Consider the following 24449-nt stretch of genomic DNA (forward strand, 5'->3'; position numbering starts at 1 on the left):
GGTGGGATTACAGGCATGAGCCATCACACCCGGCCTCCACTTCCTTAAAAGAGGAGTATTTAAATAAATTATTTGGAATTCTTTTCCATGAAAAATTTGTCTCCTTCCTGTTTACTTATCCACCATTTATTTATATTTGTATGAACTCATGGATATTTATTTTATTCTTTGGGTTATAATCTAATACAATTCTATCTATATTATTGCCAAAATTGTTCCAGCTTAGGCCATTGAGGACTCTTCATTTGGCTTATGTGTCCCTTTGACATATGTCCATCATTGTGGATTTTTTCCTTTGAGCACCTCCTTACTTTCTAAAGTCAAATGCTTTACCTCGGAGCTATACCCCTTTCTGTCCTACATTCTGTCATTACAAGATGCTGCAGGCTCATCCTGTATATTTCCTGTCCCAGTCCCCAAATCAGCCAATTCTCTAAGGAGCTTTGTTATATTTTACTGGAGAATGGTATTAGAAACCACGATCAAGGCACCTGTTTTTACTGCTGCTGGGGTATTGTTGCTTCTAAGTCCTTTCTGCTGATAGAGCACTTCAGACATAGAGCCCTGTCTCAAAATAAAAATAAAAACACTTCACGCATTTTCTCGATTGTTTTTTCTCATTATTCTTTTTTAATTCCCTAATTTTCATTTTCCCCCCAAAATACTGAATTTTCTTTTCAAGCACAGGTCAATTGTCTTATAGATACCTCACATTCTTGATTTATCTTGTGATTATCTTGAGGCTAAATAAGGTTTTTCTTGACCTCAACATTATTGACATTTTGGACTAGGGAATTCTTTGTTGTGGGGGAGCAGTCCTGTGCATCGTAGAATATTTAGTAGCATCCTCAACCTCTATCCACCAGGTGCAAGTAACAACCTTCCAGTCATGACAGTAAAAACTGTCTGAAGCATCGACAAATGTTTCATGGAGGCATAATTGCCTCCAGTTGAAAATTAGTGATCTAGACACTTTCGTCAGGAATACGAGGTGAGGGCTGGGTATGGTGGCTCATACCTGTAATCCTAGTACTTTGTGAGGCCAAGGTGGGAGGATTGCTTGAGACTAGCTTGGGCAACATAGATAGACCCTATCTCTATAAAAAATAAATTAGTCCAGGCTATTAGTGCATGCCTGTAGTCCGAGGAACTTGGGAGTCTGAGGTGGGAGGATCACTTGAGCTCAGGAGCCATGATCAAGCCACTGCACTCAAACCTGGATGACAGGGGGACCCTGTCTCAAAACAAAACAGCAAAACAAAAAGAATATGAGGTGATATTATTACTCAAGTATCACATCAGGAGATGTATGATGTCAGGTTTATGGAACTGATAGCCTGACAACTTATTTAAGTTGGTAACCAGCAAATCTCTTCATTGTAATTAACTATTAATTGTGGCAGTACTTTGAGTCTGTGTGATGATCTTGTTCCATAGCAATTTTCCACCCAGTGTGTCTAAATCTACTTACAATTTGATGATTCTCCCTTGGGTCCATATACTAGGGGATGCAAAATAATGATTTCCTAATTCTTTCCTGAAATACATGACAGCTGAAATTTTTCTGTAAAGAAGAGCTTTCCCTTTTATTCTATTCCCCTCTCTTTTCCTTTTTCTTCACTATTGATGCGTGGATTTAAAATATTGAGTTGGAATTCTTTATCATCCATTTTTAAAAAATGCTCTAATTGTCCTACATTTGGCTAATGGGAGTCCATTCACACTACTTAATCTGTCATTTGTTATGAATATGTAAAATATTTATCTGGTTCAAATCAAAACTAAAAAGATACAGCTAAAGGCTGGGTGCAGTAGATCACGCATGTAATCCTAGCACTTTGTGAGGCCGAGATGGGAGAATTGCTTGAGGCCAGGAGTTCAAGACCAGCCTGGTCAATATAGTGCGATTCCCATCTCTTAAAAAAAAAATTAAACAAAAAAAAAGATTAAGGTTGGGCGCGGTGGCTCACACCTGTAATCCCAGCAATTTGGGAGGCCAAGGCGGGCAGATCACAAGGTCAGGAGTTCCAGACCAGCCTGGCCAACATAGTGAAAGCCCGTCTCTACTAAAAATACAAACAATTAGTCGGGCATGGTGGCAGGTGCCTGCAATCCCAGCTACTCTGGAGGCTGAGGCAGGAGAATCGCTTGAACCCAGGAAGCAGAGCTTGCAGTGAGCCGAGATCGTGCCATTGCACTCCAGCCTGGGTGACAGGGCGAGACTCTGTCTTAAAAAAAAAAAGAAAAGAAAAAGATTAAAAAATAAAAAGATATAGCTGGAGAAGTCCTGCCCATCTCCTTTACCTTTCTCTATAGATAACCACTTTTATTAGTTTCTTAGTTATCTTTTTTCTCTTTGCAAAAGTAAATAAAAATGTAAATACACACACATTTTATCTCATCATTTTCTTACCACAAAGGTAGCATACTATGTGCACTTTTTGTGCCTTGCCTTCCATGTAACAGTGTGTCATGAAATTACCATCAGTTCTTCAGATCGTCTTTGCTGTTTTGGTAGCTGCAGAGTGCTCCACTGTGTATATGTATCCCATTCATTCAACCAATCTTCCATGGACAGGCATTTAGGTTGTTTCTGATAGTTTACTATCACAAGTAATACCACAATAAATAGCATGGTGAATATATTGTTTTGAATCTGTGGATGTATGTCCCCAGGGTAAATTCCTAGAAGGTGTGTTGTGGGGTCAAAGGGTAAATGCATATGGAGTTGTGTCATATTGCCGAATTTCCTTCAACAGCCATTGTAGCATTTTGTCTTCCTACCAGGAGGCAATAACAGTGGTGTTTACTTTCCTACAACCTTTCCGATAGAACTTGTAAGCTTTTGAATTTTTGCCAGTCTGATAAATGAGAAATGGTATCTCACGGTAGTTTTTTTTTTTTTTTGAGACAGAGTCTCGCTCTGTCGCCCGGCATGGAGTGCAGTGGGGCAATCTCCGCTCACCGCAACTTCCGTCTTCCGGGTTCGAGCGATTCTCCTGCCTCAGCCTCCCAAGTAGTTGGGACTACAGGTGTGCGTCATCATGTTCAGCTAATTTTTGTATTTTTAGTAGAGACGTAGGTTTCACCATGTTGGCCAGGATGGTTTCAAACTCCTGAATTCAAGTGATCTGCCCGCCTCGGCCTCCCGAAGTACAAAGTGCTGGGATTACAGGCGTGAGCCACCGCACTGGGCCTCCCACAGTTTTAATTTGCATTTCCCATATAATGAACAAGCATCTTTTCTTATGCTTGAAGGCCGTTTGTTTCATGTGATTTTAAAAAACATCTCTCCTTCTGTCCTCATAATTTCCTGGCTATCACCTTAGATTTGGCTGCTTTATTTTATGTCTGGATTTCTGAAATAGTCTTCTAGGTGGTTTATCTACTAAAGCCTCTCTCCCTTTAATTACCCTGAACACAGTTAACACAATAACCAAATTAACCTCTTAATACCCACTTCAAGACACACACGCTCCCACTTCTGTTTTTAAAAGAACCTTCAATGATTCCCTTTTAGTCACAGAATACTTTTAACCTCATTAGTCTGTAATTCAAGATTTTGTTTTCAACCACTTCTCCAAACTTTCCTTTGCCTATTTCCTTATACTTCCTCATTCCTTCTGCAAAATTAGTATAGCCGGTGTCTCAAAATCCATAGCAGAAGCGTTTTTTCCCTGCTATTGTCCAAATATAAAGACCCCCTATAGTGCAGCTCTTCTCTTTTATCTGTCTAAATTCTATGTAAACGCTAATGTCCACCTCAACTCTTATCTTCTTAAAAGCCTTCCTTGAACACTTCAGTGCCCAGAGGTTCTCTTTTTTAAAAAAAATCCTTTTGGTGCATATATTTGCCCCCTTATTTGGCACTGACTTTATATAGCCTCTTTTTTTTTTTTTTGCAATTCCTTAAAATTTTTAAATTTGGATATGTTTTATACCAAGAGTGTAGACTATGCTATTTCAATTGGCAAACACTAATACATTTTCATTATCTCTTTCTAAGTTAAAACAAGGGCACATTAACCACTATATTTATTGATGAGGTAGAAAAGTAAGAACATCTTATGTAATTTGATTAAAATCAATCATCAAGTCAATGGTATATAATCTAAGATGCCTGGATCTCAGGTTATAGTTAAGTGTCATAGCTATTGCTACATTCCCTAAATTAAAACAAACAAACAAAAAAGGTGCCTCAAAACATTAGGTAAAAGTCACTCCATTTACTTATGTCTTCAGTTATTGAAGAAATATAATTTAAAACTCTCAGATTTATCTTAGTAGTTAAAATTTCCATTCAAGATACTGGTTAGAAAGAGAAAGAATTTGACACCAAATATTCTTGGAACAAAATGGTATTATATAAAATGTTATCTATTTGTTTACAACTTGATAAAGAAGAGAAATCGAATCTCATAATTTCATCTCAAAATATCTAATTCAACACTTTCCTCCAGATGAAACAATGATTTTTGGTCATGAGCTTAGTTTTCTGCCCCCTTTTTGGTAATCTTTTCTTGGAACGACAGATAGCTAGCTCCACCCAGGAAACAGACGAGATTCCAGTTAATATGGAATTTGAGGTTTTTTCTTATTAGGTATAAAAGATAGATATTAATGTTCACTAAATAGCTGGAAAGGAATACAAAACTCAAAAAAAAAAACCCAAAAAACCCAGGATTTTTATTACTAATTATTTTATATAGCTAATTATTACATAATGTAGATAAAATGTCTCACAATGACAGATTTCACTTTTATCTGACTCCCCTAGAGATGGTCTAGACCTGGCCCCGAGATGAATCTACATTATTAAAATGGAATAAAGTTAAGTTCTCTCCAAAGGATGATGTCCCTTCTCACAGGAAGAATCTTGGGGAAATCTATAGAAAAGTATTCAGATTTTTCAAGTTTGTGTTTATCTCTTTAAAATCATAAAACTTAATAAACCATGGTCTGATCAAAGCTTCCTTACAGTTCTAATAGTTCATGAAAAATCATTTTTTAATTTAATTAATTAATTTATTTAGAGAAAGGGTCTTGCTGTGTGGCCCAGGCTGGAGTGCAGTGGCATGAATACGGCTCACTGCAGCCTTGACTTCCCAGGCTCAGGTGATCCTCCCACCTCAGTCTCCTGAGTGGCTGGGACCACAGGTGCATGCCACCACATTTGACTAGTTTTTTGTATTTTGTTGTAGAGACAGGGTTTCACCATGTTTCCCAGACTGGTCTCAAACTCCCGGGCTCAAGTGATCTGCCCACCTTGGCCTTCCAAAGTGTGGAATTATAGGCATGAGCCATTGCACCTGGCCAAAATAATTTATTTTTGTATTGTATGGTTTATTTTTTCTTCTTCTTGATTCATAAACAAAGTTTGATTAGAGAAAACAGCACATCTAAGACCCTGGGTATCCTAAGTCATTCATCTCTGCTTTGAATTTGGGCAATTCTCAAATTCAATTCAGCAAACATTCATGCATTAATTGCACATTTATTATGTCCTGTGCACTCTGCTAGTTCAGAGTATATAAGTCAAAGAGCTTGTTCTCAGGTAGTTTAGTGTCCAGGCAGAAAGGTGTATACATAGCAAATATTATACTAGTCACCTCTAAAACATAGTCTCACTGGCCTAACAAATAAAGGGAAACTAGAAAAGGGAGAATTTACTCCATTGGAGAGATCAAAAAAGGGTTCAGAAATAAGGTGACAATTGGGTTCAGCCAAGTCAATCCAAGAATAAACGAGGCCCAATACATAGAGATATTATAAATTAAGGGATATTTTAGAATTTAAAATGAGAAATTAGAGGTATTTAGAATGTTCTTGCAACCCTTTCTGGTAGTGTCACTGCACTTTATACCTGTCTCTACTCTGGCAGGTTGTCTTCTAAGAGATTTCATTCCAGGTGTGTCACTTGGGACAGATCCTGCTATCCCTTATAGCAGGATCACAGCCATATCACCTGTGAAATTCTCACCACCAAGGCGAGCACTCAGCACACAGTAGACGAAGTTTCTTAAGTAATGAATGGACTGAAGAGCTTAATAGCACTTTGTAAAGTAAATCAAACTTTCTGATCTGTCTCTTTTTGCAAGTTGAGTCTTTTGGATTTTGAGCCCCTAGAGGGTCAGTATCTGCTGTGGAGTCCATTTCCAGTCGCTTCCCCATGGTGTCATGTTTAGCTGGGTCAACTAAGTGGAGGATGAGGCCAATACAGACCCCTAGTGACCGTGGTTTTCTTGTCACTGTTCCCACCTCCATGCTAAGATCCTCACTGATCCTGAAGGAGTTCACACACATTCATACATTCCTCTCAAGGTGTCTTGAAGCTATGGAAGGAACATCATCTTTTCTCTACGTGTATCTTGCTGGGTAGACTTGCCCCACTGTCATCACTGAGCAGAGCCAAGAGAGACCAAACCTCAGGTTTTAGATTATACACAACTCCTCTCCAAGATGCACAAAGATGCCAGTATGGGCACACAACACACAACAGCAAAGATGCCAGAGAAGACCACAGAAATTAGCTGGGGTGTGAAATTTAATGGGAAAATACATCTGAAATGGGCAAACGGTGAAATCAAGATAGTCAAAACATTCATCATTGCTCTGGGCAAACTCACCTTCTATCACTTCATGTGAGACAGACACCAGAATTTGCTTATAGTTTTTTACTTCAGTACTATTATTTATGCCTACATTTATTTTTTGCTTCCCAGGTAATTAGCATTTTACCCTTAAGTATCTGATTCTAAATTTTACTTCTTCTTAAGTGTTTATTAACTTTTTATGAGATTTTATTATCCAGTAATATAAACATCATTTTATAGTGGAAGATAATGGGGGAATGATATTTAAGCTTCCAGAAACTGTATTTTCTAGTTATAGATATTATAGAAAATGTATCTTTTCCGTTTAAGGCAAAGAGTGGTGGTGATAGCCACAATATAAATTATATGATTCACGTATAATATTTAAGTATTAATTTCAAATTAGCTCAAAGAGAAGATTTAGAATATTCATAGCACAAAGAAAGGATAAATGTGTGAGGTGATGGATATACCAGTTATCCTGACTTGATCATTACACATCATATGCAAATATCAAAGTATCACGTGTATCCCATCAATGTGTAAAACTATTATATATTAGTGAGAAAAATTTAAGAAAATCCATTGGGTAAGGCAAACAAAAAGTCTACTTTATTCTGGCACAATCTTACCCCTAGAAACTTCGTGAGTGTTCTATAGAATAGCCTTGGCCTCACTGGGCGGCTTGTCGGAAACACAAATTCTCAGGCCCACTTTAGACTAGTGAATCAGAATCTGCATTTTAACAAACTCCTCAGGTGATTTGTGCCACACTGAAGTTTTAGAAGCATTAGTCAACCAATCCCAGGGCTTCATGGAAGTTCCATGAAGAGAAATTATTCCATGAACTTTTCAGTTGAGTTTCCTTTCAAAGATCATACATACTAATTATTTTCTATATGTTGCCTAAACATATATTAAGAAACAATCCTGAAATTTGGTAACCTCCCTATTTTTCATCTTATAGCCAATGCAGTGGTGCCATGTGTTACGAACTGTCTCCATCGCCTCCTGCAGGCATGCGAGAAGGGGAGAAAGAAGGAACTACTGACTTGAATTTAAGAGTTATACATGAGAGTGACAAGTGCTTTGCATTGTATGATGGGGAATTCAACTCCGCTGTCATCACGATACGATGCTTTATTCTCTAAGGGTTGTCTTAGGCTCCAAGCAACAGAGTCATTTGTATTTTTATTTTTACTGTTTTGAGATGGAGTCTGGCGCTGTTGCCCAGGCTGGAGTGCAATGGCATGATCTCAGCTCACTGCAACCTTCGCCACCCGGGTTCAAGCGATTCTACTGACTCAGCCTCCCGAATAGCTGGAATTACAGGCACCTGCCACCACACCCAGCTAATTTTTGTATTTTTAGTAGAGATGGGGTTTCACCATGTTGGACAGGCTGGTCTCGAACTCCTGACCTCAGGTGATCCACCCACCTTGGCCTCCCAAAGTGCTGGGATTACAGGCGTGAGCCACCATGCCCGGCCCAACAGAGTCATTTTTATAAAGGAAAACCCCTATCCCTCTACCCACAAACTTTTGTGCTTTACATACCAAGTGAGTTAGAGGAATTAGGCATTTCTTTGCTTGAGTTTATTCACTGTTAATCTTCCAAATGTGTCACCTTGAGAAGCTAAGGAGAGGCTGAGTCTCAGGCACCTGAAATGTGGTTGCTGATCAGTAAGCCCCACCAACTTATTGACAACCAGAGGAAAAGGTGTCATAGTCTCCTTTTCTAAACTTGAGTTTCATAAAGACTAGAAACCCATTCATTGCTTCAAAAGCAAGTATTTCCTCACAGTGATCCTGTTTGTATTGAAGAGAGCCTACTTAAGACATTGATGGTGACACTGATGCTGACAGCAATGACAAGAGTGCCTGCTGGGGCAATGACAGGATGAAGGTGTGTGGAAAAGGACTCAGCTATTTCAACTCTTTAGGTGACAAAGGAAGAGGACATACCCAAGCTGCATCCCAGACATCCTTCTTCACAAGGGACACATTCTTCATAGTCTGGGTCTTGGACTTCACCTACACGAAAGAGAAGTGAAAAACATAACTCATTTCCATATGAGTGGAGACACGTTAATTGCTATAAAAATATGTTCTTGTGTAGCTTCTTTTAAAGTAAATCATAGAGCAATTATGAAGCCCAAAACCATCCTTGAGGATATATGTGGTTTCTACTTTTTAATCTCCTTCTATTAATTGAATAGATTAAATCAGCTTGATTGGGTGAGAGAACCAGGCTGGACCATATGCCATGCAGCTAGTTTTGAAGTCAAGCTTGGTGATTTTATTTATTAAAGAAACCAGTTCTGCTTCTGGGAAAATGGAATTGGGTATGTAAATGAACAGGTTCCCTTCCTCTTTTTATCTGTCCTACTAAACACTTTTTAAAAAGTTTAAAATCTTTTACTACACTCATAAACATTAAGGAGAAACAGAATTGAGTGTCTTAATTATTCTAAAAATGTCTTGGAGCTCTCTTCAGCACCAGACCAGGCATAATTCTTATACAGAGCAGAGCAATAACAGTCCGTGGCATTCTTACATAGAAGAGAACCGAAACTATAAGTGTTGTTTTTTAATTTCCTTCTTCCCATAAAATATAAGAAATTGGGCAATAACAATAACACATATGATTCACAGACCATTTTAATATTTTCAAGTAGTTTTAGGCTGATCCTCACTGGCTTCTCAAAGCCACTCTGTCTTGATGCTCTGCTCTTCCTTTGACAGATGAAGACAACAAGGCGTGGGCAAATTAGGTGAGTTTTGCCCAGGGTCTCGTGTCTAGTAGTTGGGAAGGAGAAAACTGTTGACCCAGACTTCTGGATTCAAATCTTATTTTCTCTCCCCTGTATCCTGTCCACACTCCCCCCACCTGCCAAGATCATTTTCTTTTCTTTTTTCTTTTTTTTTTGAGATGGAGTCTTGCTCTGTCTCCCAGGTTGGAGTACAGTGGCACGATCTCGGACCACTGCAAGCTCTGCTTTCTGGGTTCAAGCCATTCTCCTGCCTCAACCTCCTGTGAAGCTGGGATTATAGGCATGCAACACCACGCCCGGCTAATTTTTGTATGTTTAGTAGAGACAGAGTTTCACCATGTTCCTCAGGCTGGTCTCGAACTCCTGGCCTCAAGTGATCCACCTGCCTTGGCCTCCCAAAGTGCTGGGATTACAGGCACGAGCCACTGCACCTGGCCAATTTTCTATACACTTAGGTGCATTCCTACAATCTTGGATTATGTCTGGGGAAACCCAGAGAAAGGGTGTGTGAATAGAGAGAGAGAAAGTTACCTCTCTCCCCACTTGAGTATGGAGTCACCCAAAATCATCCCAAGTACCAACACGCAAGCCAGGAAGGCAATTCAAGTCTCCAGGACATCCAGGGCGCAGCCCCTCCTCCCGTGTTCTGATGCTGGGCAAGGGCCCAAGAGTAGGCTTACCTTGTCCACACTCCAACTTCTGGCACGTGTGGTTGGTGGGCGCCATGAAGTAGCCCCTTGTGCATCTTGTGCAAACGTGCATGCTGTGGCAAAGCTCACAGTTGTCTGGGCAGGGCAGGCAGGTATTCCCTTCAGTGGCATAGTGGCCCTCTGGGCAGCTATCTCGACACTCTCCCTGGTATAGGAAGTACTCTCGGCCATAGTTGTCTGATCAGTTACAGGAGCAACGAGAAGAGGGATAATGTACAAAGTTAGCCATGAAGCTATTATAATGTAAGACATATTTAAAAAAGATGGAACTGAGTGCTTTCGTTCCTAGGGGCTAAGGGTTATAAAGATGGATTTAATGAAAAGTGCAATAACTACATCCTTGTAGTTGAAAAGTTTTCCTTGCAGGGAATTATTTTCCAATATTTTATATATTTCAGTGAATAGCGACTACTATCTGGGATGTTATTGCAAAACCATGCTCTGTGAATAACTACAATTCAAAATGTGTTTAACTTTCCCAAGGGCTCCTTTGGTATCTGTGAAAGCTCTCAGACTTGGGGGGTGGCTATAGAGATCCCATGAGAATAAACACATGCTTAATGATCGACACGTTTTATGAAAGTGTAATCTTCTAAAATGATTTTGAATTGGTATCGATCACATGCTTGCATTAACCATCTAAGGTCTGAATTTCCGCAGAGCTGCCAATGCCCATAATGACAAGCTTATTGAAGCACTAGACCAAGCACACTTCTTTGACTCTTTTACGTGCATTCCTGAAGGTTCCTGACTTCTGTCAACATTGGATTCTTTAAGGAAAGAACTGGCAGTGCCCACAGCATAACAGACCATGGGAATTTGTTCCTGGTGGGAATGGAAAAGTCTAACCAGTTACAAAGCATCACAATTAGTTACAAAGGGTTCTATTCAGTTACAAGTACAAAAACAACAATAAGGTGAATACTGATGCATCTAGAGGTCTCCTACTCCCACCCTCTTGGAGTTTTTGTGCTGAGTGTGCTCGGGGTATCCATCTTCTCTGAATCAGATTTCCCATATGTCCCTGCCTCTGAAGAGCAGCCGATCTGTGTTACTCAGAATAACCAGGGTCTCAGGTTCATTCATCATGTGATCTACCACATGGATATCCAAAATCATTGACCTTCAAGACGCAAGGCTGCTGAATTTCTGGATAAAGATAGCACTAAACCCATGTTGCAAGTGTGGAAACTGAAAGTCAGTCTAATGTTAAATTGACTCACATGAAATTGCCAACATTTGACAATTTTTTTACCTGTGAGCATGGCACTTTCACATCATTTATCATAATATTTCTTATTTATGCAAAGCCATAGTTGAAATACGTTGTTTTTTTTTTGAGACAGGGTCTCACTATGTTGCCCAGGCTGGAGTGCAGTGGCATGATCTCAGCTTACTGCAACCTCCTCCTCCTGAGCCCAAGTGATCCTCCCACCTCAGTCTTTCAAGTAGCTAGAACTACAGGTGCATGCCACCATGCCCAACTGTTTTTTTTTTTTTTTTGTATGTTTTGTAGAGATAGGGTTTCATCATGTTGCCCAGGCAGGTCTTGAACTCTTGCACTCAAGTGATCTGCCTGGCTTGGCCTCCCAAAGCTCTGGGTGTGAGCCACCATGCCTGGCCTGAAATGCAATTTTTAAAACATGCTTTTGGATTATGGGCTCTCAAGCTAACTTTTTTGCTGATTATGCTTTTATACCTGAAGGCTACTGGTTCCCATAGGACCAAGAAAATAAAAACAGCTTCCACAGAGGTGGTGGAAGAAAATATTCTGCTGTTTCTAAATTAGACAGAAGAGATTATCCTCTAAGGAAAGAAGAGGGTTTGGAAGGACTAATGTGCATTTGGTGATTCTACAACTATCGATCAACATTGTGGAGCACAAAACTCTGATCTGGTGGAACCTGGACTCTCTGGAGACCACAAGAAGGTCATCCTTCCAAGTTATGTTCTCAGTCACTTTATGAAACCATAGCCAATGCCATTTCCATCCACCATGACTCATTCAGAAAAAAATCTTTTTTTCAGAGTTCGCCAATTTCTCTGGGGTAGGTAGGAAGATTTGAGGGAAAGCAGTGAGGAAATCTACTTCTTTTCCATCCCCTACGCCTTCACATGACATCAACTCAGGACCCAGATGCTTAGGGGGACTCTAAGGCTCTCAATATGTATTTGTGGAATGACTGAATGGAGTTAATTCATATTTGGCAATATTCAATTTTTCCCCTATATCCAACTGGATCATCAATCTTAAAAATTAGCAACAATGGGGCCAGATTTAGAAGGAAGTGTTCTTCAATCCTGTTTTTATTGTTTGGACATGGCTTTTTTGAGGGGCCTCTTCAGGTGTTATAATTTGGGTTTAAAGAACAGAGATTTGAGGGGGTCTCAGTGTTTAAAATACATAGACCTGCAAAGGGAGGTCACTTAGATGCCTTGGCCATGACCAGCTTTTCTCACAGGTTTGGTCCAGGACTATGTCAATATTTGGTCAGATTTTGAGTAGTCCTGCTCAATTAGTTATGGATGATCATTTAAATACCATGCATAAATTTTTGACTACTCGCCCAGGGTCTTCAAGTTTAAATTATTACAATAATATGTAGACGAAGCTATTTCCAGTGGTAGAAGGGCTGATACTTTTGTTAGGCACCAAAAATTTTCCTGGGACAAGAGTTCAAATGGGATAATAGGGGACAAGAGTTTAGACTGGCTTTTGTTTATTCTGGAGAGTGATTCACTTTTACCAGAGCATTTCTTAGCAGTTGATTCTGTTAGGTGAGAAGGTGGACCAGCATGAAGATATTGGATGTCCGTAGGAGAAAAGGAAGGGTGAGGGTTGAAGGCATGAGGTGAAAAGAACTGCTGGAAAGGATACAAGAAAGGTGCAGGGATTCTGAAAATAAACTTGATGAAGTTGACTACCACATTTTGCTTGCTGTAGCTGTTGTGTGATTGATGAAACTTAGCTTTGGGTCCAGTTTGGTAGTGAATAAATCTGGAAGAGAATTGGAGTGAATCCTCAGCAATATAGCTGGAGATGTACACTTCCAAAAGGCATCATGCCTCAACCTTAGTGAAGTCACAATTAAACAAGGGATACAAGCGCTACAAATTGGTGGGAGGGGCTTATGAAGGTAGATGGGACCCCCCGGCTGGATGATTTTTAGCCTTTTATTAAAGCTTCCATTTATGGATATGGAACTTCTTCAATTAAATCATCCTTCTTCTTCACCACTGTCCCATCAAGGTCTCTGCTACATTTGCTTCACTAATGCTTCTTAAGGACATCACACTCTTAAGTAGGCAGAACTACTTCAGGGCTTGCTAAACAGCACCCTACCTCGAGGAAGCCTTCTCTGCTTATTACAGCTGGAAGTGATGCTGCTTCTCTGATCTGGCGTAGGATTTCTACCATGCATTTGGTCTTCATCTATTATTTTCTTGTTTTGTAATATATGAGGACAAACCTCCTTGTTAGACTGTAACTCCTTGAAGGTGAGTATCTGCTATCATTTAACTCATTTTCTCTGGCATTCAATACACAGTAACTTGTAAGTAGAAGGGATGCAATAAATGTTTAAGATAACGGATTAAGCACAATTTCAAACAGAAAGACAAAACAGAAGAAATGTCAGCTCATTTATAGGTAGGTTGGTCCAAGTAACTGTAGGATGCTTAGAAGACTAGACATTTGTTTGGTATCTAAACTTCTTTCTAATTTTGTGCTATATATGGAGACGTGAACGTGATTTTGGATGCCATCTTGTCCTTTCTCTTCTTCTTCTTCTTTTTTTTTCTGGTTACAAATAAGAAGAGGCATAAAGAGGTAAAGTGACTGGTTTAGTACCTTCTCATCAGTAACAAAGCCGGGACTTGAACCCACATTTTCTGACTGCTGGTCTTAACATTCCTTCCATTGAACCATTCATTCATTCGTTCATTCAGTTATTTATTGTGAACCTTCCATATACCAGACACTGTGCTGGTGCTCAAAATACAGCAGAAATAAGGGAGAAACCATGCCATGCTCTTATGGGGCATACAAACGTACGGACCAAATAGACATCAATGTGTCGAGGCTCATGAAGGGGGAAGTGCAGCGTTCCCAGGTTGCACCTGTGATGGCCTAATCCAGGCAAGGAGGTTAGGGCAGCCCTCACTGAGGAAACGATGTTGAAACTAAGTTGGAATAGGAAGACATCAGCCAGACAACAAGTGGAAACATCTCAAATGAAGTCTTAGGAGCAAGAGAAACTCAAATGCCCCAAAGAGTAAGCAGCTACAAACAATAACAGTAATGATAATAAAAATAATAATAGTTAATATTCTAAGGGCTCACCATGTGGCTAGCCCTGTTCTAAATGCTTTATTGTTTTATCTCATTTCATGTCATTTAATTTTCATAAAACCTCTTAAAGAAGTAAGCATGATCATCATCTTGTAGATGAGGAAGGAAACAGAACAAGGCAGTCTAGATGTAAAATATGACAGATGTTTGTCTTATTTTGATATCTGAAACACAAAGCAATAATTTTAATTTATACACAGAAATGTGTTATCTCCCGATCTCCTGCAAATGCCTGGTACTTCTAATGTGTTCTTCATTTTTCTTGGTTTATTGCAAGGAAGACTAAAGATCAATAATTCTCTTCCACCAGAAAAATGATCTAAGGATGATGATGCTGGTAGCTGACAGCCTCAGGATCAGTAAGACAACTGGGAATGGTGGGGACTGGGGAGAGATGGAGAGCAGCCTCTTTTGGACTCCAGGTAATGATTTGGGAAATGCAGGTCAGGTGGTGGATCTTTTGAATTTTCAATAGACATTAAACCCTCAAGTTTTTATCTGCAATGTCCCAGTTTTTAAATTTGGCTCAAATTTAAAAAGTAGTATATAGAAAAAAATAAAATATGAATCTGGCCCACATGAGGTCAGTAGGGGACAGGCCTATAAGTTGAGGCTGGAAAGGAGTCAAGGGTCAGAGTGTGGAGAACCCTTGAGAGCATGAAATAGAATCCAATGGCAGCAGGAAACTTTTAGTGCAGGTAAATCTGGGACACAAAGGTCACATTTGTAATCATTTGAAATGATGATCTTGCTCTGCTGAGCTCTGGCAACTTCTAAGTGGCATACCTCAGCTCCAAGAAGACTCGCACGCAGCCTCTAATACGATACTTTCCTTAAAGACAGAACGTGTCTGTCTTAATTCCCTAGCTTTTCACTTGTACTCCCGCAAACCTTAGCTTCACTGTCTTATCTCATGTCTGACCTCATGCTTGTCTGTCTTTCTCTGGAAAGGCATCTCTTAGCTGCTTTCTCATCTTTTCAAGGGCACCGAGTCTACACCCAAATAAGGTGAACAAGCTTTTTGTGTCCTGATAACAAGCATAAAGTTCAAGGTTGTCCAGGCTCTCCAGTGAACAGCTGTCTGATCTTAACCCTCAACCCCAGACACAAGGCTTTTGGGTCAAACCAAATGATGGCCATCAGGAGAGGAACAGGTTTGGGGTCAGGAAGACGGAGGAGCAGCAGTCCTCTCACCTGCTTCACAGGAGGTGCAGTGGGTAGGGCCGCTTCCTTGGCATCTCTGGCAGGTGTGGTGGCATGGATGGCATTGATTCTCAAATTCAAATTTCCATGAGGGACAGTTGGAAACACAGCGGCCATCATCAAGAATCCTAGAGGAAAAGCAGACTTTTAGAATTCATCAGGGTGACTTTCCAGAGTGGCCCTAAGTATCAGAACATGTGGTTTTCATGTTTGCTGTGCAGATTTGACTTCATTGTTCCAGAAACAAGGGGGATGACTGGGAGTGATCATCTTAGAACATGTAAAATATTAGTCATGTACCCATCCTTGGCCCAAGATTTGGACCTAACAGCCAGCATGCCAGAAACTGGCTGGGAAAACAATCCCGAATCTGGTTCCAAACAAGCTAACTGGTATCCACAGGGATTAAATCCGCATTATAGGCCCCAGCCAAACCCAGCCAACAGTCAGATGGAGGTTTCTAAACTTTCCATACACTCAGTGGGCCTCTGAGAGTGGCCTTGGAGAAAATATTCTTCCTTTATCTATCAGCATGCTTGTGCTTTGCAAGGGAAATGTCAGCTCCAAGGGCTCTTGATGAGTAGAACAAAACACTGCTTTGTAGCTCGGGTGCTACTTAGAAGCCTGGCCTGTGTATATTGCAAGTAATCAATGAACTCTGATTTTGAGTGTCTTGTTTTGCAAGCATTTCCTGAGATATGGAGTACTGGAGTCTCTATTTTCTGACCATGAACACTTTCTGTGAACACCTACAAAGGGCATTACTGATGAGTTAGTATATGGGCTTCCAAAACTTTGGTTTTACACATATACAATATATATCCTAATGTCATTGTTAATATTTTTATAGTTTTGCTTCATTATTCTTTGCAAACTCATCATAAGAGCAAATGTGATTAAGTAAATTGTATCCAAGTGTTCTGTTCAGAAAAATACAAAATGTTTATCAAATGCAAGAGTCAGATAGGTAATATGAATAGATGAAATGAGCTGGGGGCTGCACACCCAGAGTTCCTAAGTTAGTGGGTCTTAAGGGGAGGCAGCTGAGAATTTGCATTTCTGACATTCTAGATGATGCCAGTGCTGCTGGTGTGGTGAGCAGTCTTCGAGATCCGCTGCTCAGTGACAGTCTGGATTACTGTGGAATTCGCTAAATGATTCCTATGTAGTACAGGTGACATCAAATTGGCATCTCTTACACTCCCTTAGAATGACAGTTACTGTATCAGTTGTGAGGTTCACTGAGCACATAGCATACACGTGCTCCCGTGAGCATAATGCTGCCATCCAGGCCTGGGACATCTGAGTGGGCCTACGAAGACAGGGAAAGATGTCTTACTACTCCTCTCCACTTAAGCTGGACACCACATGAAAGGTCAGCTGTAGGCCTCAAGCAACTTGTTCCTGTATGGGCACTGGCTTGTTTAAAGTTCACTGTTTCCAGAGCTAGAACCAACCCTGAACTGAGGGGTGGGCCATTTCAATCCCAGGTTTAGAGGAAAGTTGGGTGGGGCAAGGCATCCTGAATAGTATGTCACCTGCAGTCTTCCATCTCATTCATTCCCACACACTGAAAGTCTGTGTCATTTGCATCTGTTTGGAGGCAGAATGGGGTTCAAGCCAACAACCTGAGACAGAAGTCCACCTCTGTCTTGGATTCCCAGGCCCTCATGTTCGGTTAACCATCCCCAGCACCACTGAATAAACAATCCTTCTGGCCCTCTGCAAAGCGTGAGTCCCAGTCCTAAACAGACACTGACACGCATCTGGCTGCCCATGTCAAAACAGATCCCCTGCACCATGGCATAGAATGAGATGCCTGTGCTCCCAGCCTAGATTTTTAGCGGATGGCGCTAATGCCAAAGGGGGAATATCCCAGCCCCACCCTGGCACCAGTTACTGAGCCAGAAGACTTTTCAAGGAATAGTCTGGATGTGGCTAGTTTAAAATGAACAAACAAACAAAACCAAAATCTTTCCATAAGAAAAACCATGGAAGAGCTTTCTGAGGATTTTAAGCAAGGAAGCTATTCGATGTTCTGCTGAAAAGGAGAATAGCGCAAGTTTATTCTGGGGGTTTATTTTCTTGCTAAAATCAATTGAGAAAGGGATATGAAGTACATCATCATTTTATCTCTTAGAGCAGTGGTCCCCAGCCTTTTTGGCAGTAGGGACTGTGATTTGGTTTGGCTGTGTCCCCACCCAAAATCTCATCTTGAATTGTAGTTCTCATAATCTCAAGTCATGGGAGGGACCCAGTGGGATGTAACTGAATCATGGGAGCGGTTTTCCTCATGCTGTTCTCGCGATAGTGAGTAAGTTCTCACGAGATCTCATGGTTTTATAAGGGGATTTTCCCCCTTTGCTCAGTACTTCTCCTTCCTGCCACCCTGTGAAGAAGGAGCCTTTCTTCCCCTTCACCTTCTGTCATGATTGTAAGATTTCTGAGACCTTCCCAGCCGTGCAGAACTATGAGCCAATTAAACCTCTTTTCTTTATAAATTACCCAGTCTCAGGTATTTCTTCATAGCAGCATGAGAACAATCTAGTACAGACCAGTTTCATGGAAGGCAATTTTTCTACAAATGGGGATGTAGAGGATGGTTTTGGGATGATTCAAGTGCATTATATTTATTGGGCACTTCATTTCTATTATTATTACATTGTGATATATAATGAAATAATTATGCAACTCACCATAATGTAGAATCAGTGGGAGCCCTGAGCTTGTTGTCCTGCAACTAGATGGTCTCATCTAGGGAGTGATGGGAGGCAGTGACAGATCATCAGGCATTAGATTCTCATAATGAGTGTGCAACCTAGGTTCCTCACATGTGCAGTGCACAATATGGTTCACACTCCTGTGAGAATCTAATGCTGCTGCTGATGTGACAGGAGGTTGAGCTCAGGCAGTAATGTGAGCAATGGGGAGTGGCTATAAATACAGACAAGGCTTCACTTGCTCACCTGCTGCTCACCTGCTGCTGTGCAGCCCAGCTCCTAATAGGCCATGAACCAATACCAGTTCATGGCCTGGAGTTTGGGGACCCATGTTTCATAAGATGAGATGACAGATTGGCTTGGGGGGGAAATCATTTGTTTTGGGACAAGTGATCTCTGATTAAGGGGAACCACTAAAAACCACTCAGAAACAGGAGAAGAAGCAGAAATAGAACCCTTCCATGTTTAATAGGGAAGGGGCTGTCTTTTTGACTTGATTTTAGGAACATATCAATCACATAATCATGCTTGAAACCATTCCCTCCATGTCCACCCTAACAAAAGCATAGGTGACATCTCCAGTTTTTGTAAGAGGATGATTATTTCTAAAGATAGAAAGATAGGGAAGACAGTTATGCTTAAGTGAAGGCACTGAATTATGTCACCATGACCCACCCCACATTCTCCAAACTCCCCCCAAAATATTGCTAAGAAACTTGAAGAAAAATCCCATTACAAATGGCCACAGTTTTCAACAGACACCAGTGAATTTTCCGTAGTAGAAGAGAATAGATATTTTGCTCTATAAAAGTAGAAAACGGGGCTGATGAAAATTTTCCTTAAAGCCAACTCAAGGCATCTCTGGGACCACCAGGCATCTGATCCATGGATTCCTGAGATGCCCAGGCAAGCTCATCTCTGCAGGGGAAGAGCTTCTCCCCCCAGCTCATGCCAGCTCTTGACCTTTTCATAGGAAGTGAACCATTCCAGACTGAACAGGCCTGAAAGAAAGGGAGAATGCAGTGGAATCAAGTGCTAAACAGCTGGGCAGAGATGATCTTAACATCGGCGCTGAGTATTCCAGAAGGCCCCAGGATGTGTGTGTGACATGAACTGTAATGAAAGAGATGGCATGTCAGGGTTAGCTTGTCCTCTTTGCTGATTGTTGACTTGACCTAATTAAAGCCATTACAATGGCACTTAGTGTAATTTCTTGGTGCTTTAATATTCTAAAAGAATGAAATCTAGTAAGAAGATTTTTTTGTCTGAATTCATAGAAATAGATCACATAAAATGTTTGAGCATGGGTCAGAACAGAGATAGCTTTGAAATGTTTTTAATTAGTTCACTGACTCTGTAACTCCTTCAGGACGGGGCAGGGAAATTAGTTTGGGCAATGAGGACCCCAGCATCACAGAGCTTTGCATGTTAAATACAGTGGCAAAGAGGGCACTTGGTTTCTCCAGGTTTTTAATTGTCTTTAAGGAGCTAAACCCAGTGGTTCATAAAATTGTAAAGGAAGGGTGGTGGCTGCCTTATTAAACAAATGTTCAAATATTCTCCTAGTTCAAAAGACATCCACACATGCATTGGAATTTGATTGTTGGTATGGTGGGGAATTGGAGAAAAAAACAGAACCTCATTTTGAGAATGCTACCTGTATCTTAGAGTAAGTCCTGATGCTTTTTTAAAGCAAATTCAATATTTAGAGGCAGAGTTATTTTAAAGAGACACTTGGAAAAATATGCTCATTGTTAGCATTAAAAATTCTTGAAACTGTTCCTTTGTGTCTTCTTCAGTCCTTTCTCCTTCCTTCTTTCCTCTTTTCCTTCTCTTATTCATTCTTTCCTTTCTTCCTTCCTCTTTCTGAGGAAGCTATTTGGAGAGCCAAACCTATGATATTGATTACATACTTCATCAAGTTCAATAAAACACATTTATTGAATTGTTATATGTTGATCACTATGGGGAATAAAGGAACAAACACATCGCAGCACCTGCTTGCAAGAATATTACAGTCCTGCAGAAGTAGGACAAAATGACCATTATGCAAAGCAGAGGGCATGTCCATCCCAGAGATGCTAAGTGCCTGCCACTGGAGCAGCCTCATCACCCTTGCCTGCAAGAGACCTACTTCCTTTGCATTGGGAAGGGCAGTGATGAGGCCATTCACTGAAACACTCAGCAGCCAACAAATATTCAGTGCTAGGCTCAGAGGAGCATTGAATGAAAATACAACAGGCCTCCAACTTTCTTTATTAGAAATTCCCAGTGTATTAGCTAAGATGCTTATTCCATTTGCATACTTGCTATTCCCTCATTAACTCAGTTAGCAAACATCATTAAGTGTCTACTATTATCCCAGAACTGTGGTAGGTACTAGAGATCAAAGATGAGTATCTCAAGTGGCTTACAGTCTGATGAAGAGATAGCTTTGTAAATGAAAACCTTCAAAGGCTACAGGTGCTCTTATGGAAGCTTATAGAGAGCAAAGAGACAGAAAAATGGTTAATTTTTGCTGGGAAGAGATTAATTTTACTGAGAAGAGGTCAGAAATGCCTTTAAGAACAGTTCGCCCCTTGTAATCCCAGCACTCTGGGAGGCCGAGGTGGGTGGATCACCTGAGGTCAGGAGGTCAAGACCAGCCTGGCCAACATGGTGAAACCCGTATCTACTAAAAATATAAAAATTAGCCAGGCATGGTGGCGGGTGCCTAATCCCAGCTACTAGGGAGGCTGAGATAGGAGAATTGCTTCAACCCGGGAGTTGGAGGTTGCAGTGAGCAGAGATCATGCCACTGCATTCCAACTTGGGTGACAGAGTGAGACTCTGTCTCAGAAAAAAAAAAAAAAAAAAAAAGAACAGTTCACTTTTGAACTGACTCAGAAATAAGTAGGTATTTGACCAGCAGATGGAAATGATGATTGAGGAATGGGTGTGCAGAAAAGGATGAGATTTCAGGCATCAAAAGTGACATCAAAGGCACCCTATTCATTGGTGAGGAAATCTGTTCCATGTCCAGGGAACTGGTTCTTGTGGTGGGGACTGGGCGTCATGGGGAGAGGATACTACAGAGCTGGGCTGTGCCCAGACCAAGGAGAATATCTGTGGAGTGGGAAGGAGTTTGGCTCTTTCTCACTGCAGGCCTGTGGGGTGCTGCTAAGGTGGTGAGCACCTCCTCTCTCCACCCTGCAATCCATGAGCTCACACCACCGGGAGGTCCTGAGAAGCCACTTACCTTGTCATGGGGCAGGTAGTGCAGTCTTCCTGGGTTGGTCCCCGGCACTTGGCACATGAGGCCTCACAGGTCTGGCAGTGGCCATGGTCATCAACGTATTCTCCTGGGGAACAAAATCTAGTTGTTTACTTCATTTCTACATGGCAAGGCTGCCTGGGCTGTCAGTCTGAGAGCAGCCAGATCTCTGTGGCTGCCTGAAAGCAATGCAGACAACACAGAGAGGAGAGGCCTTGAATGGCTTCAGCTGCTAGTCCCAAATCCTGATCTTATCATAACAACTGTTCCTCTCCTGGGGGCCCCAGAAGTTGGAACCTCAAAAAGTTATGAGGCAATGACATATTTCTGAATCTAGTCAACATGTGTTACAGATTTTATAAGTAGGGAAGGCCAAGCGGGGCTTCCCACCAGACCCCTTTACTGAACTCCTACTGACTTTCCCATTAAAAGCTGAGGTCTCCTGGTCCACAGAGGGCCCTATAGTTTTGGTTCAAGTCAAGCAATAAGCAGGACCCACCTAGATCTTGTCTTACCACCCCATGGGGTAGAGGTGCGGGAATCGTGGTTACTGGTCAAGAATGGGTGCTGAGTCTTGGCTGATGCTGGGCAATTGTAAGCTACATCTCACTCTGAAAGAGTAATAGTGAAGAAATAGCCAGGGAATTCTTCCTTTAATTGGAAACTTTATCTTTCCCAAGGGAAAACACATGTGGGGCCCTGCAACAGAAGCAAATCCAGCCTCACAAGTTTCTTGGAAACATTTTAAGAAATTACTCCCACAGCAAAGGTGGCAAAGGGGGGCCAGTCTCATGGAAAGTAAATCTCATGGATTTAAAGATGGGCCTCTACTCACTGAATCCAACCCTCATTGCACTCATCCTAACCTGCTATTGTCTTAAAAAAAAAAAATTGACAGGCTTCTTTGGTCAGATCCACAGAGCCACTTTTTCTGGTTTAGAAACTGGTCATGCTCAGAAAATATGGTTTCAGATTTTGGCAGAGACACAACCTCCACTGGACCTCAACCCCCTCCAACTCTGACAGCCCCCATAAGCCATGTCTGAACACTGTCAATCTGAGATCCAGCTGGTGGGGTGAGATAGCAGGATCCGCCCAGGGTTTAATCAAGTTGTCTTACTGAAACGCCAAGACTCATTGCCTGATTTAGCACAGTTGCATTGAAAAGAGTCCTGGAAACCCAGACTTGACTGGTGAGGAAATGAAGGAAATTCATCCTTCTTTCTCCCCCTCTCCTCCACCCACATCACTTCATTAGACTGGTACAGCTAGCATGTAAGTAAATCTTATATATGTAAATTTTATACTTGCTAGCACTAAACCCCAAAGATGAATGTGAAGAGACAACTAGAGTCTGCCTTTAGGTAGCAGAAAAAGCCTTTCATGTAGAGTTATTCTATTCATTTTGTTAACTGAAGGGAAAAGTGCATGTTCAAAGTGATGCAAACATGTAATCACAGCACACCCTGCACACCCCGGGCTCTGTTCCTCTATATCTCCTCATTGTTACCAAGGTACAATTTGGACTGGGAAACTTATATACAATTTTTAGAATGGGACTGGGACTGTGATTCTCACTTCAGGACTGAGTAGAAAACCTCCCAGGAGACCTAGGCCCAAAAGAGTGCATAACTAGCAGGGGCAAAGAATACAGGTATGCAGGTTGTTCACTGCACAAGGTGCCTGCCCACCCAAATGGTCCAGTGGAGGCTGACATCCAGCCCATTTGCTTCACCATGCCAGGCACTCTGGTGTAGGCTGCCTCTGCCTCTGTAGAGGGACACCTTTTATTAACTCACACAAAGGCGTTGACTGGACTGGTTACATTCTTGGTAACCAGTAGTCCCAAGACAGAAAAAAGCTGTGACCTCCATCTAGCAGGAGTGGAGATTTCAAGCTGAGACTGTGTCACTTACTACAGGCATTATCATAGTTATGCAGCCTTCTTTATATTTATCCAGGCTCCTCCACTTCACCTCTTATTTATGGCTTCCACTGTTGTTGTAGGAGGCACAATCAATTGGGCAAGGTGATTATCAGTCCAGGTACCAGCAAAATTAAGAGCAGAGGACCCAGGGCAGGCTTGGTGGGAAGAAGTAGACCTTGCCTACAAGGGCCAGTGCAAACAATTTGTGTTTACAGTTAGATGATATCTATGTATCTTTCAAAAAAATATGCCGAGTGGAACAAGAATGGAGGAGGTTCATAGAAGCTTAAAACCCTACAAAAATTGTATTCTAGAGAAATGTAGACTCTTAGAGAGCACAACTTATCTATTCATTCATTTTATGGAGATATATATATGTATTCTTTTTTTTTTTTTTTTGAGACGGAGTCTCGCTCTGTCCCCCAGGCTGGAGTGCAGTGGCTGGATCTCAGCTCACTGCAAGCTCCGCCTCCCAGGTTTATGCCATTCTCCTGTCTCAGCCTCCCGAGTAGCTGGGACTATAGGCGCCCGCCACCTCAGCCGGCTAGTTTTTTGTATTTTTTAGTAGAGACGGGGTTTCACCGTGATGGATATATTTTTTAACACTACATACATGCCAGCCACTAAGGGAGATGTAGGGATGTACACATTAAAAAGACCCTGCTCGTGGGTTCTCAACGATTTTATGGGAATGATTTATAAAGAGATAGTTATAACCCAATTACTAGCCAAGGGACAGAAGATAAGTAAAATTCTACTTCCTCAGGCCAGATTGAAAACCAAAACTGAAGGTGTACACAGGACTCTGCTAGACCCAGGGGCAAAGACAATTACTTTGCCTTGACATTGGTGCCTATAGGAATGGACACAGTGGTTTGGTTCTTCCACCTCCTCATATTCATCTACCCTCATTTCCATG

The 24449-nt window shown here is 41.3% G+C and overlaps 1 protein-coding gene across 2 annotated transcripts in view; it reads right to left on the reverse strand.

The window, feature by feature from the left end:
- PCSK5 (proprotein convertase subtilisin/kexin type 5) overlaps positions 1 to 24449 on the reverse strand; it is a 464591-nt gene that overhangs the window by 99727 nt on the left and 340415 nt on the right. For both annotated transcript variants that reach the window (XM_033237074.1, XM_033237073.1), the window contains exons 21-24: positions 21589 to 21691; positions 15622 to 15758; positions 10047 to 10253; positions 8558 to 8626 (exon numbers count right to left, since the gene is read on the reverse strand). In XM_033237074.1, the coding sequence (XP_033092965.1) occupies positions 8558 to 8626; positions 10047 to 10253; positions 15622 to 15758; positions 21589 to 21691 (516 nt within the window). The remainder of the gene's footprint in view (positions 1 to 8557; positions 8627 to 10046; positions 10254 to 15621; positions 15759 to 21588; positions 21692 to 24449) is intronic.

Source organism: Trachypithecus francoisi, unplaced genomic scaffold (assembly GCF_009764315.1).
Source record: "Trachypithecus francoisi isolate TF-2019V2 unplaced genomic scaffold, Tfra_2.0 Lachesis_group16, whole genome shotgun sequence".
Lineage (NCBI taxonomy): Eukaryota > Metazoa > Chordata > Mammalia > Primates > Cercopithecidae > Trachypithecus > Trachypithecus francoisi.